Genomic DNA, 12,622 nt, shown 5'->3' on the forward strand with positions numbered 1-12,622 from the left:
TGCCCTTACTTGATATTCTGAGTTCTAGAAGGTAATTCAAACCAGTCTAATCTTCAATTAAAACAAAACAAAAAAAAAAGTAGTACTATCATATGTTAGTATTGGAAATAAGTATTTTAGCTGGTCATATTTATTTATTGCTACTTGCTGGAACAGTTTGATTCAATTATGTGTATGCACGCTGGAAAATTAAGGTCAACAAAAGGGTCACCATTTGCAATTAATTATGATGTGCTAGCATTCACATATGGTACCAATATTTAGTTAACTAAAAAAGTCAGCTTAAATAGTTTCTTGCAATAAATCACGTCCTAGAAAATATGGAGCAAACATTAAGATAAAAAACATCTGCTGCTTTTAAAATGAATGGACGACATCACTTGAACAGATTTTTTTTTTAATCCTAAATTCATTTACAGCTTTGACCAGATCAATAAATACTTTGTTTTGAATAGACCTAACTGTAATGTAGAAAAATACTTAAGTGTAAGAGAACTAAGCCTTCAGTGATCACTGATAATCCAAAATGCAAGTCCTGCTTGCCTGTCAGTTTAGGCTACCACCAGAAAAATTCTGGTCTTACAAACTTTGACTGTGAGCATCTTCCAAATTCATACACATCAATATCAGTGATCTGCCCAGAACCAAAGAAAAACTGCATATTTACAAACTATGAGAGAAGAACTTTGCCTTTCTGAAAATCCTTCCAAAGAGGAACATATAATCAACAAGTGCTACAGGAACAGCATTTCTCTGCTTTGTGAATTAAAACTGCAAATTCAGGATCCTTTTCTGATGCTACAAAATGTAAAGCCAAGAAAACTTGGAGAAATGGATGTAAGCAGAGAGTGGAAGACTAGAATGAAGACTAGTTTCAAAGGCAGCTTTGGTTTAACTAGAAAAATGGACCCATGATATATTCTTTCCCCTTTGCAATATAAATCCAAACAAAATAACTGCATACTAAAAACATCCTTTTAATATTTGTCTCTCAGCCCTTATAAGACAAATAATCTGAATTTGAGTACTTGTTGCAAACTCTGACAGCAAAGACCACGCTACCTGAAAAAGTTTCTCCCATGGTACAAATCTACTCATGAAGAATTACTGCAGAGTGCTGACAAGGTGATTTGTTAGTCCCATGACAACGTATGTAGCTTTGAACCTTTCCTACACCTTCAGGGTAACTACTCCTGCCACTGTTATGGCACTTGGAGGGATTTCTCCCACTCCCACCTGAGCCTGATATGCAGGAAACATTAAGGCCAGCAACACATGCAAACTGTATTAAGTAAGAACCGAGTGACTGCAAGGAATGAAACCCTTTGCAAAGCAGGGGGATATGTGATGCTGCCAGCATGGACATGCACAGAGCTTTCCTCCTCTATTATAACCTAAAGACCGTAACATTTGACATTCCGGTTGTGTAATAAATGCTGGCTTGTTTTGAAAAGGCCATCCTGTGTCACTACAAGACATCTGGTGCTTGTACTACTCCCAAAAGGGATTTAAATTAATTTAGACCTGATGGAGGGGCCACAGAGAGAAACAGAGATGCTGAAACCATGCACACCCATTGCACAAGGCAGGACTTTATCACAGAAGGATGGAGGACTGGGAGTCCAGAAAATGTGGGGTAGTGCCAGCAAGGATGCATGAAGTAGAGCTGTGGCACTTGACTGCCCTGATGGATTTACGTATGTTTTTACCTCTAGGTGGCCCAATTTATCCAGAGTACCTGGAGGCAAGACTTATGTTCTCTGCCACAAGTCCTTCTGGGCTGCTGCTCTGCAGGAAAAGTTGCCTGTGTTTCTGTTTTATATGTCTGTGTTTCAATTCCTATTTGCTACCCTCCGAGGCAATTTTAAAATCATAAATGTGGAAAGGTATCTACAGATACAAAGCTGGTATCTATAGATACAAGTAGTGGTGAATTCTTCATTTCCTTCAACAGCCATGGGATTCAATCCTACATATAAGGAAAATACATATACACTGTGTATAATATATTGCATTCAATCCTACATATAAGGAAAACTTGATTACCAGAGAGGTCTCTTTCCTGAACTAATGCAAAGTTAATCTGTAGGCACACTCTTTAACATAACAGTTGTACCAGGAAAGCAACCATGAAATCTCAAAAGCTAAAGCAGAGCAAATTAAAATTTTCTGAAGCAGCTGGCAGAACCTTTTGTTTCATTTCATCAAAACCATGAATATAATTGGAGTAGATTTCTACTATTACATTAATATTTCTGCTTATGCAGAGATGGACAAACCACTTTCTCACATATATGGGTTTCTGACCATGGCATGTTGCTTGCATAGTAAACTTTAAATTAGGTAAACCAGAAGATAAGTAAAAAGGTTCCACTTAACTCTGATATAGCTGACATTCAGAACAATGCAGATGGCTTATTAAAATAATTCCTTTTCTTGCAGATTTCAAAAACTCAGTGACAATTCACTTTAGAAAAATACGGAATTTAGTTATTCAGACTGCAACCCAGGAAGACTTGGTCTTGTTTGAAACAGATTAAAACTCAGACTGTGCTACAGTCCCTGAACCAGCTCTGGAATAGCTGTTTAGGGGAAAAAGTAATTCCTTGTGTCATTTGATTGGGTTTTGCAAATACAATTGTGAGGCAGCCTAGGTTGGGATACAAATGAAATTTAGTGGAATGGAATTTAGCCAATGTTCAAGTACCAAAGTTCCTAAAAAATAATTCTTGCTTTATAGCAATAAAGTTGAAAAATCTCTGAAGAACTCTACAGTGCCTCATCCATCACTCTCCTGGTTTTCAAGGACAGTGCATTGGGAGTGATACAGTAAAGGCTGCCCTTACAAGTTTGTAGGATTCAAACAGTTCAGCAGAACTGTTCCTAACTACTGCTGTCCTTAATCTAACTGCTGCACGGCACAGTGGCAAAACTAATCATTCCAATCAGCAGTGCACAACTGCACACAGCAAAACACAATTCACAATAGTGATTCTGATCCTGAGAAGCCAAAAAATATTATCTATTTTTCATAAATAACTGGAACGTTACAATTTTTTTAATTCATTACAAGTGACTTTCTGATAGTTTCCAGATTCAGAAGCAAGACACAGACCAAACTTACTTCTGTTTTTCCTCTTCATTCAAATTCTTCCACTGCTCTTCAATTGTCAGCAGGATGTCATTCATGCTGGTCTTTGGATTATCATTTATCAATTTTGGACGACATTCATGTGTGAAAAATTCAAAAGCAGACTTTGGTTTCTTTATTATTCTGCTATTAATTAAGTCATAAGCTGTCACATGTCCAAATTTTTCACTTATCACATTTTTTTTCTTTATGCTTTGATTAGAGCTTTGTGGATCACAGCTTTTTTCTCCAGTATATTCCTTTCGCTCATTAGTTGTCCCTCCAACTTCAGGAATCAAGATCTTAACAGGTTCCAGCTTGTCTCCCAGACAGTCTTTAAATGCACTTCCCATACTCCAACTATCAGCAGAGATTTCAGGTAGGTCCTTAGGGACTAAGGCTTCCTCATTTTTATCTATTTTGTCAATATTATCAGAAATCAAAAGTTGCTCGTTGGCTTTTTTAGACTCAGGGTCCACAGGAACACTATTACTTTGAATATCAGCCATATTCTGTCCATTCTGTTCCTCCTCAGGCAATAAATTTAAGGAACTGTCTGGAAAGGCATCACTCTTAGAAACCTCTCTTTTGTCCAGGCGACTGTGTACATTATCACCACTAAATGTCTGATGATTTAAGCAGATCTCTGCGTTTTTTCCTGCTTGACAGTTTTGCACATCACTGCTGAGTGAAAGGAATGAAGTATGAGCATGTAGCTCATCATTTCCAGATGGTCCCATTTCATTAACAGCCACATCTGTTTGGTCTGTTCTATGAACAAACATGTCTTCTGAGGTAACATCTGTTTTATTACTTTCACCAGGGACTGCAGCAGGTAGTGGCCCATACAGTGATTTCAACACATTTTCAACTGCAAGTATGACGGATTCCTGGAAAAAAAGGAAGAAAATACACACACAGGAGTGCACCTGAAAATGCAACTCCCAGATACCAAGAATACAGAACAATATGCAAAGTGCTCTTATTAGGAATAATTTTTAGACAAATCTGGGCAGATTATTGCATTTCAGTTGTTCACACATTCCAAAAGACTCTGAACTGGACACTTTCAGCCTCTAATATTTTGTGACATGTATTCTGCTTCTTTAGTTTACTCTGATATCACAAAACCAATTAAATTATTTCTTTATAACAGGGTTTTAACTTCCTAAACCAGTATTAGGTAAAGTTATTCCTACCTAATATGGAGTTAGAAGTTTACAGCCAAAGCAGGTGCACCAGCAACATCCAATTTCATGTGAATGTGCTTGTGTAGGTGCTCTTATGGTGCATGTTTCCAAATCAACTTTGCACCAACTGATGGAAATGAGCAACATAAAAAACCCAAACCCCTAAAAAATAGAAATAAATTTAAAAAAGAAAAAAAAAAGAGAGAAAAGAAACTCCAACCCTCTTTCTAATGCCAAAGGAAAACTAGATCAAATGTAAAAATGCTGTATTAATTTTCATACAACTGACCCTTAACAGGCAGTACATTTACAAGAGTAACACAGACAAATACAAAAGGTTTTTATGAAGGAGAGGATTAAAATAGTGGTGTTACTACCTATATTCACTTTGAGTAAGTGCATCAATAACCACTAATGCAATCTTTCTAATTTCTGTGGCAGTTGATGTTGCCAATAATCTATACACACAATGACAAAATAGTGCTTTGATGAGAAATCAACTCCCCTCCTGCCCACACTCGCCTTAATGGTGGTGTTTAGTGATTACTTGGTTTCAGTATGAAGTTAAGCATGAGATTTATACAGGACCAATTCCACTTAGCTTCTCTCACTGTAAAGCCATTTGAAACCAAAGTGGTACATGCATATATGTGACAGCATCAAAATCTTCTAAATGAACTGGGAAACTAATTTTGAAGAATCCCTTAGTTAGCCTGTTCAGTACTTTTTGATCAATACAGTGCTCTGACAAAGGGAAGCTGTCCTGTAACTAAAAAAAACCCAAAAAATCCAGTAACAGTGTTTATGTTTGAACATTCTGGTAGTCCCAAGGCCCTTATTATGCTTATATAAAGACTCACAACTCAAAAGAGTAAAACCTTAATTACCTTATAATGCAGCAAAACTTGTGTTTTATCAGGTGTTATATTCACATCCACAGCAGAGGCAGGTACAGTAATACTCAGAAAGAAAACAGGATATAAACGAGTACAGTCCTTTTGTGTCACCTGACTGTAGTATTGTCGAATTAACTAGAGATTGATTTAATAAAGAGATTTCAGTAAAGGCAATAAAATAGACAAAAATGCATAGAAACAAAATCTGACATTATCAAGCATAACTCATTTGCTAGTTTTGTCAGTTTTTCAAGTTAAAGAAAAGCTTAAAAGGTCCTCATACACATGCATGCCATAATAATCTCCAAAAGGGCAGTTCCTGGTGGTTTCCATGCCTTCATAGAATGGAGGCAAAAGTGATATATAGCCTATTTTCCAAGCAGGGCACTGTATTTTTACTTTGAATGCTGAATCCCACTTTGAATACAGGCTTCCTTGCTCTTGTTACGGAACCGTCTCTGTCACGGGATTCAAGCTAAGCTTTGAACTCCCAGAAGAGTCAGGCACATAAAATCATGCAAGGAGATGGATTACCCACATTCAGTATTTAACATACCAACACAAGTTCAGAGTTTACATCTACAAAGCTTTGCCTGCCAATTGAAAACTACTGTTGTGTCCTGTCCACTTTAAAACTTGCAGGAACACTTTGGCATGAGCATGATTTTCTTCCCTGGCGATGACAAGGATTAGGACAGCAAGGCTGCTCCAAGTAAAGTGCTGCAAGTTCAGTAGTGAGAGAAACCCAAGAGTATCAAATTCTGCCTACACAATGCCTAGCTGTAGCCAATGCTGCTGCACTATCACTTTCATTTCTACCCAATGCACACACAAATTTAAAGGGAAAGCATGGGTGTTTGCTTGATAAGCCCACAGATGGAAGTGGACAAAATCAAAACTGTTTTACAGAAGAATTCTCATACGAGAAACTACATAAAGTTCCCTTATAGGAAATTGCACAGATGATTTCTACAGGCTAATACAATGAATCAACTATTCTGGTATCTTGCATAGAGCATCTGAAATTAATTATGTTAAACAGCCAAAACCACAATCTCCAGCTCTGTGGTCTGACTGCAGCAAATGCAATAGAACTGATGCACTAGCAGCATCACACTTCTGGAAGAGGTTTCTGTTGTAAATGCTAGTATTTTCACCTATAATACTCTTAATTATTTCATGGGGGGAAAGAAGTTGTAGATTGCTTAGGCGTCTCTGTCCTCAAAGAAATCACATTTATTCTCCTTGAATTAAAAGCTAGAGGGTGTTACCTTCAGTATTTCCTTCTGAAGAACTGGACGATTATTTATAAAAATGAAACTCCTTTCTGAACTTGAAAGGCTTGTCAAAGAACTGTCTGACTCAGCTTTTGGGAGAAATCCAGAAAGATTTATCTGCAATGATAAAACAAATACAGTGCAAAAGTCTTTTAAAGAACCCAAAATGTTTTTTTATAGAGGTGAGATAGTAAAACAAAACTGTACAGGAGTCCAAGTCATTCAAATGCATGCACTGTTTCTCGACAGTTACAATATACAAAGATAAAGGCAGTTAGGAAAAAAAAAGAGGCTGAGAAAGATGGGTTTGTATTTATTTCCCTTGATCAATTTATTGACATATTTCCCATCTGGATGGCCAGTTGCAGCAGGATGCTGCCTGGAGCTGAGGCTGTGGAGAGCCAGGCCAGCAGTTCTTGGCTTGCTGACTGCAGGGTTGCCACCTAAGCCCTGTCCAGGCCAAAGGCACAGAGTGCTGCCCAACCTGGCCAGGGCAGCAGTGAACCACCCCTACAGGGAAAGCCCAAAACACACAATCTCTCCCTTTCTACATACAGAGCACCTTAAATAGCTTGTCATAGGGCATTTATTCAGGGCACCTAAATTTACCTACGCCACCTGTATCCAAATCATCTGACTCTCAAGAGTGCTGAGCACCCACGATTCACAGGCTGCAGCAGAACCTGTGAGCACAGCACTGCCAGGGAGCCTTGGAAACAGCACATGATTTGTGTACCTAACATGAACTCCAAGTTTTAAGATTTTTCTGTTGAGATTCTTTAACAGGTTTTTCAGGTCAAAATAAGGCTGATGACTCGTGCTGCTTGTCCCATCTCTTCCACCTCTCCCCCACAATGCAACTTTGAAACTGTTGGATGGATTTCAAATCAACCTGATAAAGAAGCAGAAATCCCAAAGATGTATTTCCACAATTCCCATGATAACTGACAGCTGTTTGGAGAGAACAACCTCAAGATAATGACTTTACTAAAGAAAAGGCAATTGTAACTTTTCAAAAGCCAGGAGCCAGCAGCATTCAAGAACTGACATCCTGCCCCACACACTGCCCTTCTCCACTTGGCCAAACTAACAGGTGAAGGAACACTGGGACAGCATGAGGATGGAGATTTTGGAGATATAAGAAAGTCTGGAGAATGTTCTGGTAGCAGGGTGAATTACTGAACACAGAAATGAGTCCTCAAAAGCTCTGCTTTTGGCAGAACCCCTTGTATTTACTAAAATCCAAATTATCATGCATTTGAAATGGAATTTAAGATCCATGGGATTTGGCCTACCCTTCCCATTCATCTACGTCACGCAGCTATCTGCTCATGTGCTCCCTTATTCCCTCCTGACCTTGTACCAAGCATTCTGTGCTAAAGCTGGCGTGTTCTGGTCAGCAACGTCGCACAGAACCAAACACCACTGGTCAAATTAAAGAGGTGTCAAGTATCTGTTGGATGATTATCAGAAAACAACATGCACCACTTCTAGATTTTATTCTGCAACTTTAGCTCATCCTCCCTCAATATTCCTCCTCTACACTTCAAGCTCTTTTTCTAATTCACAAATATCTGTACAACTCTTTCACTTCAACAATATTTTTATATACAGAAAACATTAAAGCAAAACTGAAAATCTCTAAATAACTCATTTAACAAGTTGCCCGATTTAGAAATGGCTGACTGCTGTTACTATTTACAGCCATGCAGAATATCAGTATGCTCATTAGAAGTTATCTACAATTTATAATACTAGTTGTAATAGAATTTTCATATATGAAAGTATATGAAGTATCAAGACAAAATTACAGAGACTGGAAAATATTAATGAAACTTTGATTTCATATTAGATCAACTGTTTCCAAAATAATAAAAACCACAACTTACATATACATTAAAATATATCCATGATGGGTGGACAGCAGAATGCCTTTTTTTTATACTTATCTTTCTCCCAGTGGCATGTGTAGCTGCTAAACTTAACTTTCATAGGAAAAGAAGACACTAGGGAAACTTCCTGTGTGAAAGTTTTCAGCCCAATTAAACTTACAAGACTGGGGATCTGAAAAGTGCAAATACTGTCTTGTACTTGAAAAAAGTAGTGTTAGTTCTTTATTTTCTTTATTTTCTTTTTATTATACAAGTAGTTCCTGATTAGCTTCAAATCTAATTTGAAATGTGTTCCTGTTTCATTCAGTTTCATTCATTCTTCTTTCAAGAAGTCTTTAAAATCCCTGGATGACTTGTTGAAGAAGTTTTACCTCTGCAGTAAGGAACAGCAAGATTAGTTTTGTCTTCAGAGTAGCCTTTGCAGCAAAGGAGCATGAAGGTACACAATGAACAAATAGGACTTAAAAGAATTAAAGAGCTGCCTTCTGGTCTGTATAGCAAATGAGACACAGACCACATGGGAAGGGAAATAAGCAGTATATGCCTGCCCTTAAATACCTGTTCCAATACCTGCACTGAAAGGGGGAAAAAATGGTTACACAGGCAACTTAACTCTGTCACTCCGTAGTGTTTGGCTGCCTAGTTTATAAATGTCCACAGTTTCTGAACGTCGACATTATGCATGGATCACTTATACACCTATAAATGATGCACATGGTATTTTACACACTATTTAGAGACAGAGAGAGAGATGGAATGTTCCCCAACTTCTATTCAAGGAATATGGATGCCTCATGATATAGCAGAGAAGTAATGTGAGAACCTAAGTGCCTCCTCCAAGCTAGTCCCTTCTAAATACCCCCTTATCTTCCCTTTGGAGCCCCCTGCACTTGTCCTGGGGGCACATCCAAGCTACATTCACATAAGAATAACTCTGGATGTTCTGCTCAGACATAAACAACTAAAACTTTGTAAAGTACAAGAAGTGGCTTTGCTTTGTTCCCCCTCATTTCACTGCATGTATAAGAGCATTCTGGCAAACTCAACAATTCAGTTTGAATAATGCTATTAAGCTGTACATATAAACAGTGAGACTTTAAAGTCTGAATAATATTATTAAGCATCATGCTGAATGCAGCATTGCTAAGTTGTGTCTAAGAGCCATTGTGACTCTACAGTGATTCACCTCATCCTGTCAAGGTTTATCACTATGTGATACATGGAAATCCAGCTTAGAAGGTTCCAAGGTATCAAGATTCCCCTTTAATAAAAATGTCTCCAACAAAAATGGAAGCAGAGTGAAAAATTTTTGAAAACATTAGACAAAGGGAGGTATCATGGGGAATTCCCTCATTTTCAGACATGGCAAAAGAAGCCAAGAACACTGAATTTTTTGAAAACTAGAAAGTATTTTGTTGAAATACGTGTTTAGTGGAAACTTGCATAATTTGCCCCTCTAAGTATGCATTCCTTTTGCTGCTCAGGTGACCCCACTGAAACTGAGGGGATACTCTTTAGAGTACAAGGCTAAGAGGCCACAAAGATGAGAACCATCTAAATGCTTAGATATTAATCAGGGCACAACCTGCCTGTGGGCCAGGAATCCCAACTGAGACATCTCTGAGCAATCAGCAATTCTGCATTTGTCATCACAACTGTTTTTACTGCCATCTGATCAGTGCCACATGAGTCCTGATGAGATGATTCTTGGAGTGGATTTTCAATCACCAAACCAATTAATTTTATGGAGAGGACAGTAATAGAAACAAATGCATTAATCAGATGTCAATCTGGAGACACATCTTCTTTTTCAAAGCCTCCTTATTTTTTGAATATTTATTTAGCTCTCTTCATTGACAGACCTGAAGTGAATTTGGGAGAAAGAAGTTTAAACTCACCTCAGGATATTCGCAGCAGTGTTGAAAAGGTACCATACTGCTCATAACGGCTGTTCCCAGAACTGACATACAGGCCATTTTGTGATCTGATACCCTGGTCTTCTGCCAAATAACTGCCTGAAACAAATGGCACAGAGTCAAATTTTTGACATTATATTTGTTGAACTCATGTCATGTCTATGAACATGCATATGCAACTGCACACACACTGTATATGTAACATTCTGTACCTTGACCCTGTGAAAATCACAACTTTCAGTGTTAACAGATTTGATATGGTACCTTTTGACACATCTTCTCATATTGTATTACTAATTTAGACACACATCAACTGGAAAACTAAGCAAAGCTTGTCTTCATCCATGGTTTGTGGCTATTCTGGACTTCTGTACCTGAGGGCAACTGTTAAAACCAAATCATTACAAATAGTACTTCTCCTCTTAGATGTACAGCAGTGGGCTTTGCGCTTTTCCTGAGCAGCTGAAGTGAGGGTTTATGACATGTCTCTCACAAGCTGGTCAATATTTGAAGGTGGGCACTGCACTGCTTAAGTTACTTATACCAAAGAGGTTGTTTTGGTAGAGATCAGGCTATTAGCTGTCCAGCTCTCACCTGGATACTCTAGGTCTAACAAGCCTGCCATTTAGAAAGAAAAGCAGTTTCTAAGGAACTGTATATATTAGAAAAGCAGTTATTTGTCTAATGAAAACTTGATGTTCAAGTTAGAAGGGTGAGGGACCATTTGCTGTATTAGCTACATGTCTTGAAATATTATTACAAAGACTTAGTAAGTACAGTAAGGCAATATGAACTGCAACTTGCAACAGCAAGTCCACTTATGCAAACAGAAGGTATTAGCTACTTTGGGAGGTGAAATTTTGTCTGTCACTAATGATATTTAATTCTGAATTTGCTGACTTTCATTGCTGCGTATCAACAATAAAAATGTTATCCTTGGTTGGTTTTCTGCTTCTAGGCAACTGAGACTGCTACACTCAGGACCACTTCATTTTTGCCACTGTTAGCTGTCTGAGTGTATTCAATATGCAACCTTTAAACACAAAAGGAAAAATAATGCAGAATTTTGCATTTTAGACTGTTGCATTTTAGATGTTACAGTGCTGTTAAAATTTATACTTTCAGTAGGTACTAGGTGTTCAGTAAATTCAAAATGAGCTTATAGTATTCAAGTACAGACTATTAAGTGAAAGGATGGTGATAAAGTGAAAAATACACATGCACCCATCTCAAGAAATGCTATACATAGCCTTAAAATTCCACCTGTCCAGTGGGATATTTGCTGGCCTTCAGGGGTGAATTCCACAGAAGAACATGGTTCTCCTCGAACATGATATTCCTTTCCTACAGGACAGGTGGAATTGTAAAGCTTTGAGACTGCTGACCCTAAACTATTTCCCGAATCTTTAATTTTCCAGTTCCACGTACATTCTGCAGCATTTGTGAATGCTTCTTAGTCCTGCCTGAATGTAATTCATCTCCTACAGAGCAGCCTGACAGCCCTTTGCACATGCTGGATCACAGCTCGGTTATTCTAGAGTGAGGTGAATCCCTCAAACATGAAACACAATTTATATCAGAAGGCAGCAAACAGAAAAAGGGGAGAAGGAGAAACAAGTAAACAGAGCTATGGGCTGGGTGTCCACAGCTCTGGCAGGGAGACCCCCCGTGCTCCAGAGCAGGCAGAGGTGAAGGACAGCCCAGGGCTGCCCCTCAGCCTCTCTCCTCTACACCTGCTCTCAGCCTCCTCAAAGACATTCTGGAGTGATGAAAGAATCTGTCCTGTTCATTATAGCTCCTCTTATAAAACATATCCTGTACTGCTTCTATTTTAAAATTGATTACTTAAAATGGAAACAGAAAGTGCCAAGTGATTTTTTTCTTTACTGGATATATTTTAAATTAAATGCATGTGACCAAACTGAGAAAGACACTTGTTACATGACTAATATAAACATCATGCTGTTTATTTTAGGGTATCCTAGTGTGATGCTGCAGGTACAGATATAAATCTTAGCTGCTGATTAATGCGAGGTTATTACACAGCTTGACCTGCTAGAATGGCTGATACTCAGAACTGTGAAAAGATCACTTGTGTAAGGTGGTTTTAAGAAAGCTGTAGAAAATGAGAAGGTACTAAATTCAAACTTGCTAAAAGTGGATACTGTAATAGGTTCAGATTAGTTTTTTAAATAGTCATATACTCATCAGGTATTTATACCCAGTACTACAAACAGAATTTTAGGAAATAGTTATCAATGTAGGTTAAATTAAAGCCATAAACTAGAGGCCATGCAACTCCTACATTTCTATACTACATA

At 38.0% G+C, this 12,622-nt stretch overlaps 1 protein-coding gene across 2 annotated transcripts in view; it reads right to left on the reverse strand.

Annotated features, from left to right (window-relative positions):
- The window catches only part of PMS1 (PMS1 homolog 1, mismatch repair system component), a 43,759-nt gene that overhangs the window by 12,563 nt on the left and 18,574 nt on the right, over nucleotides 1-12,622 (reverse strand). For both annotated transcript variants that reach the window (XM_058839665.1, XM_058839664.1), the window contains exons 6-9: nucleotides 10,284-10,400; nucleotides 6,488-6,610; nucleotides 5,208-5,351; nucleotides 3,125-4,020 (exon numbers count right to left, since the gene is read on the reverse strand). In XM_058839665.1, coding sequence (XP_058695648.1) covers nucleotides 3,125-4,020; nucleotides 5,208-5,351; nucleotides 6,488-6,610; nucleotides 10,284-10,400 — 1,280 coding nt within the window. The remainder of the gene's footprint in view (nucleotides 1-3,124; nucleotides 4,021-5,207; nucleotides 5,352-6,487; nucleotides 6,611-10,283; nucleotides 10,401-12,622) is intronic.

Source organism: Poecile atricapillus, chromosome 5 (genome assembly GCF_030490865.1).
Source record: "Poecile atricapillus isolate bPoeAtr1 chromosome 5, bPoeAtr1.hap1, whole genome shotgun sequence".
Lineage (NCBI taxonomy): Eukaryota > Metazoa > Chordata > Aves > Passeriformes > Paridae > Poecile > Poecile atricapillus.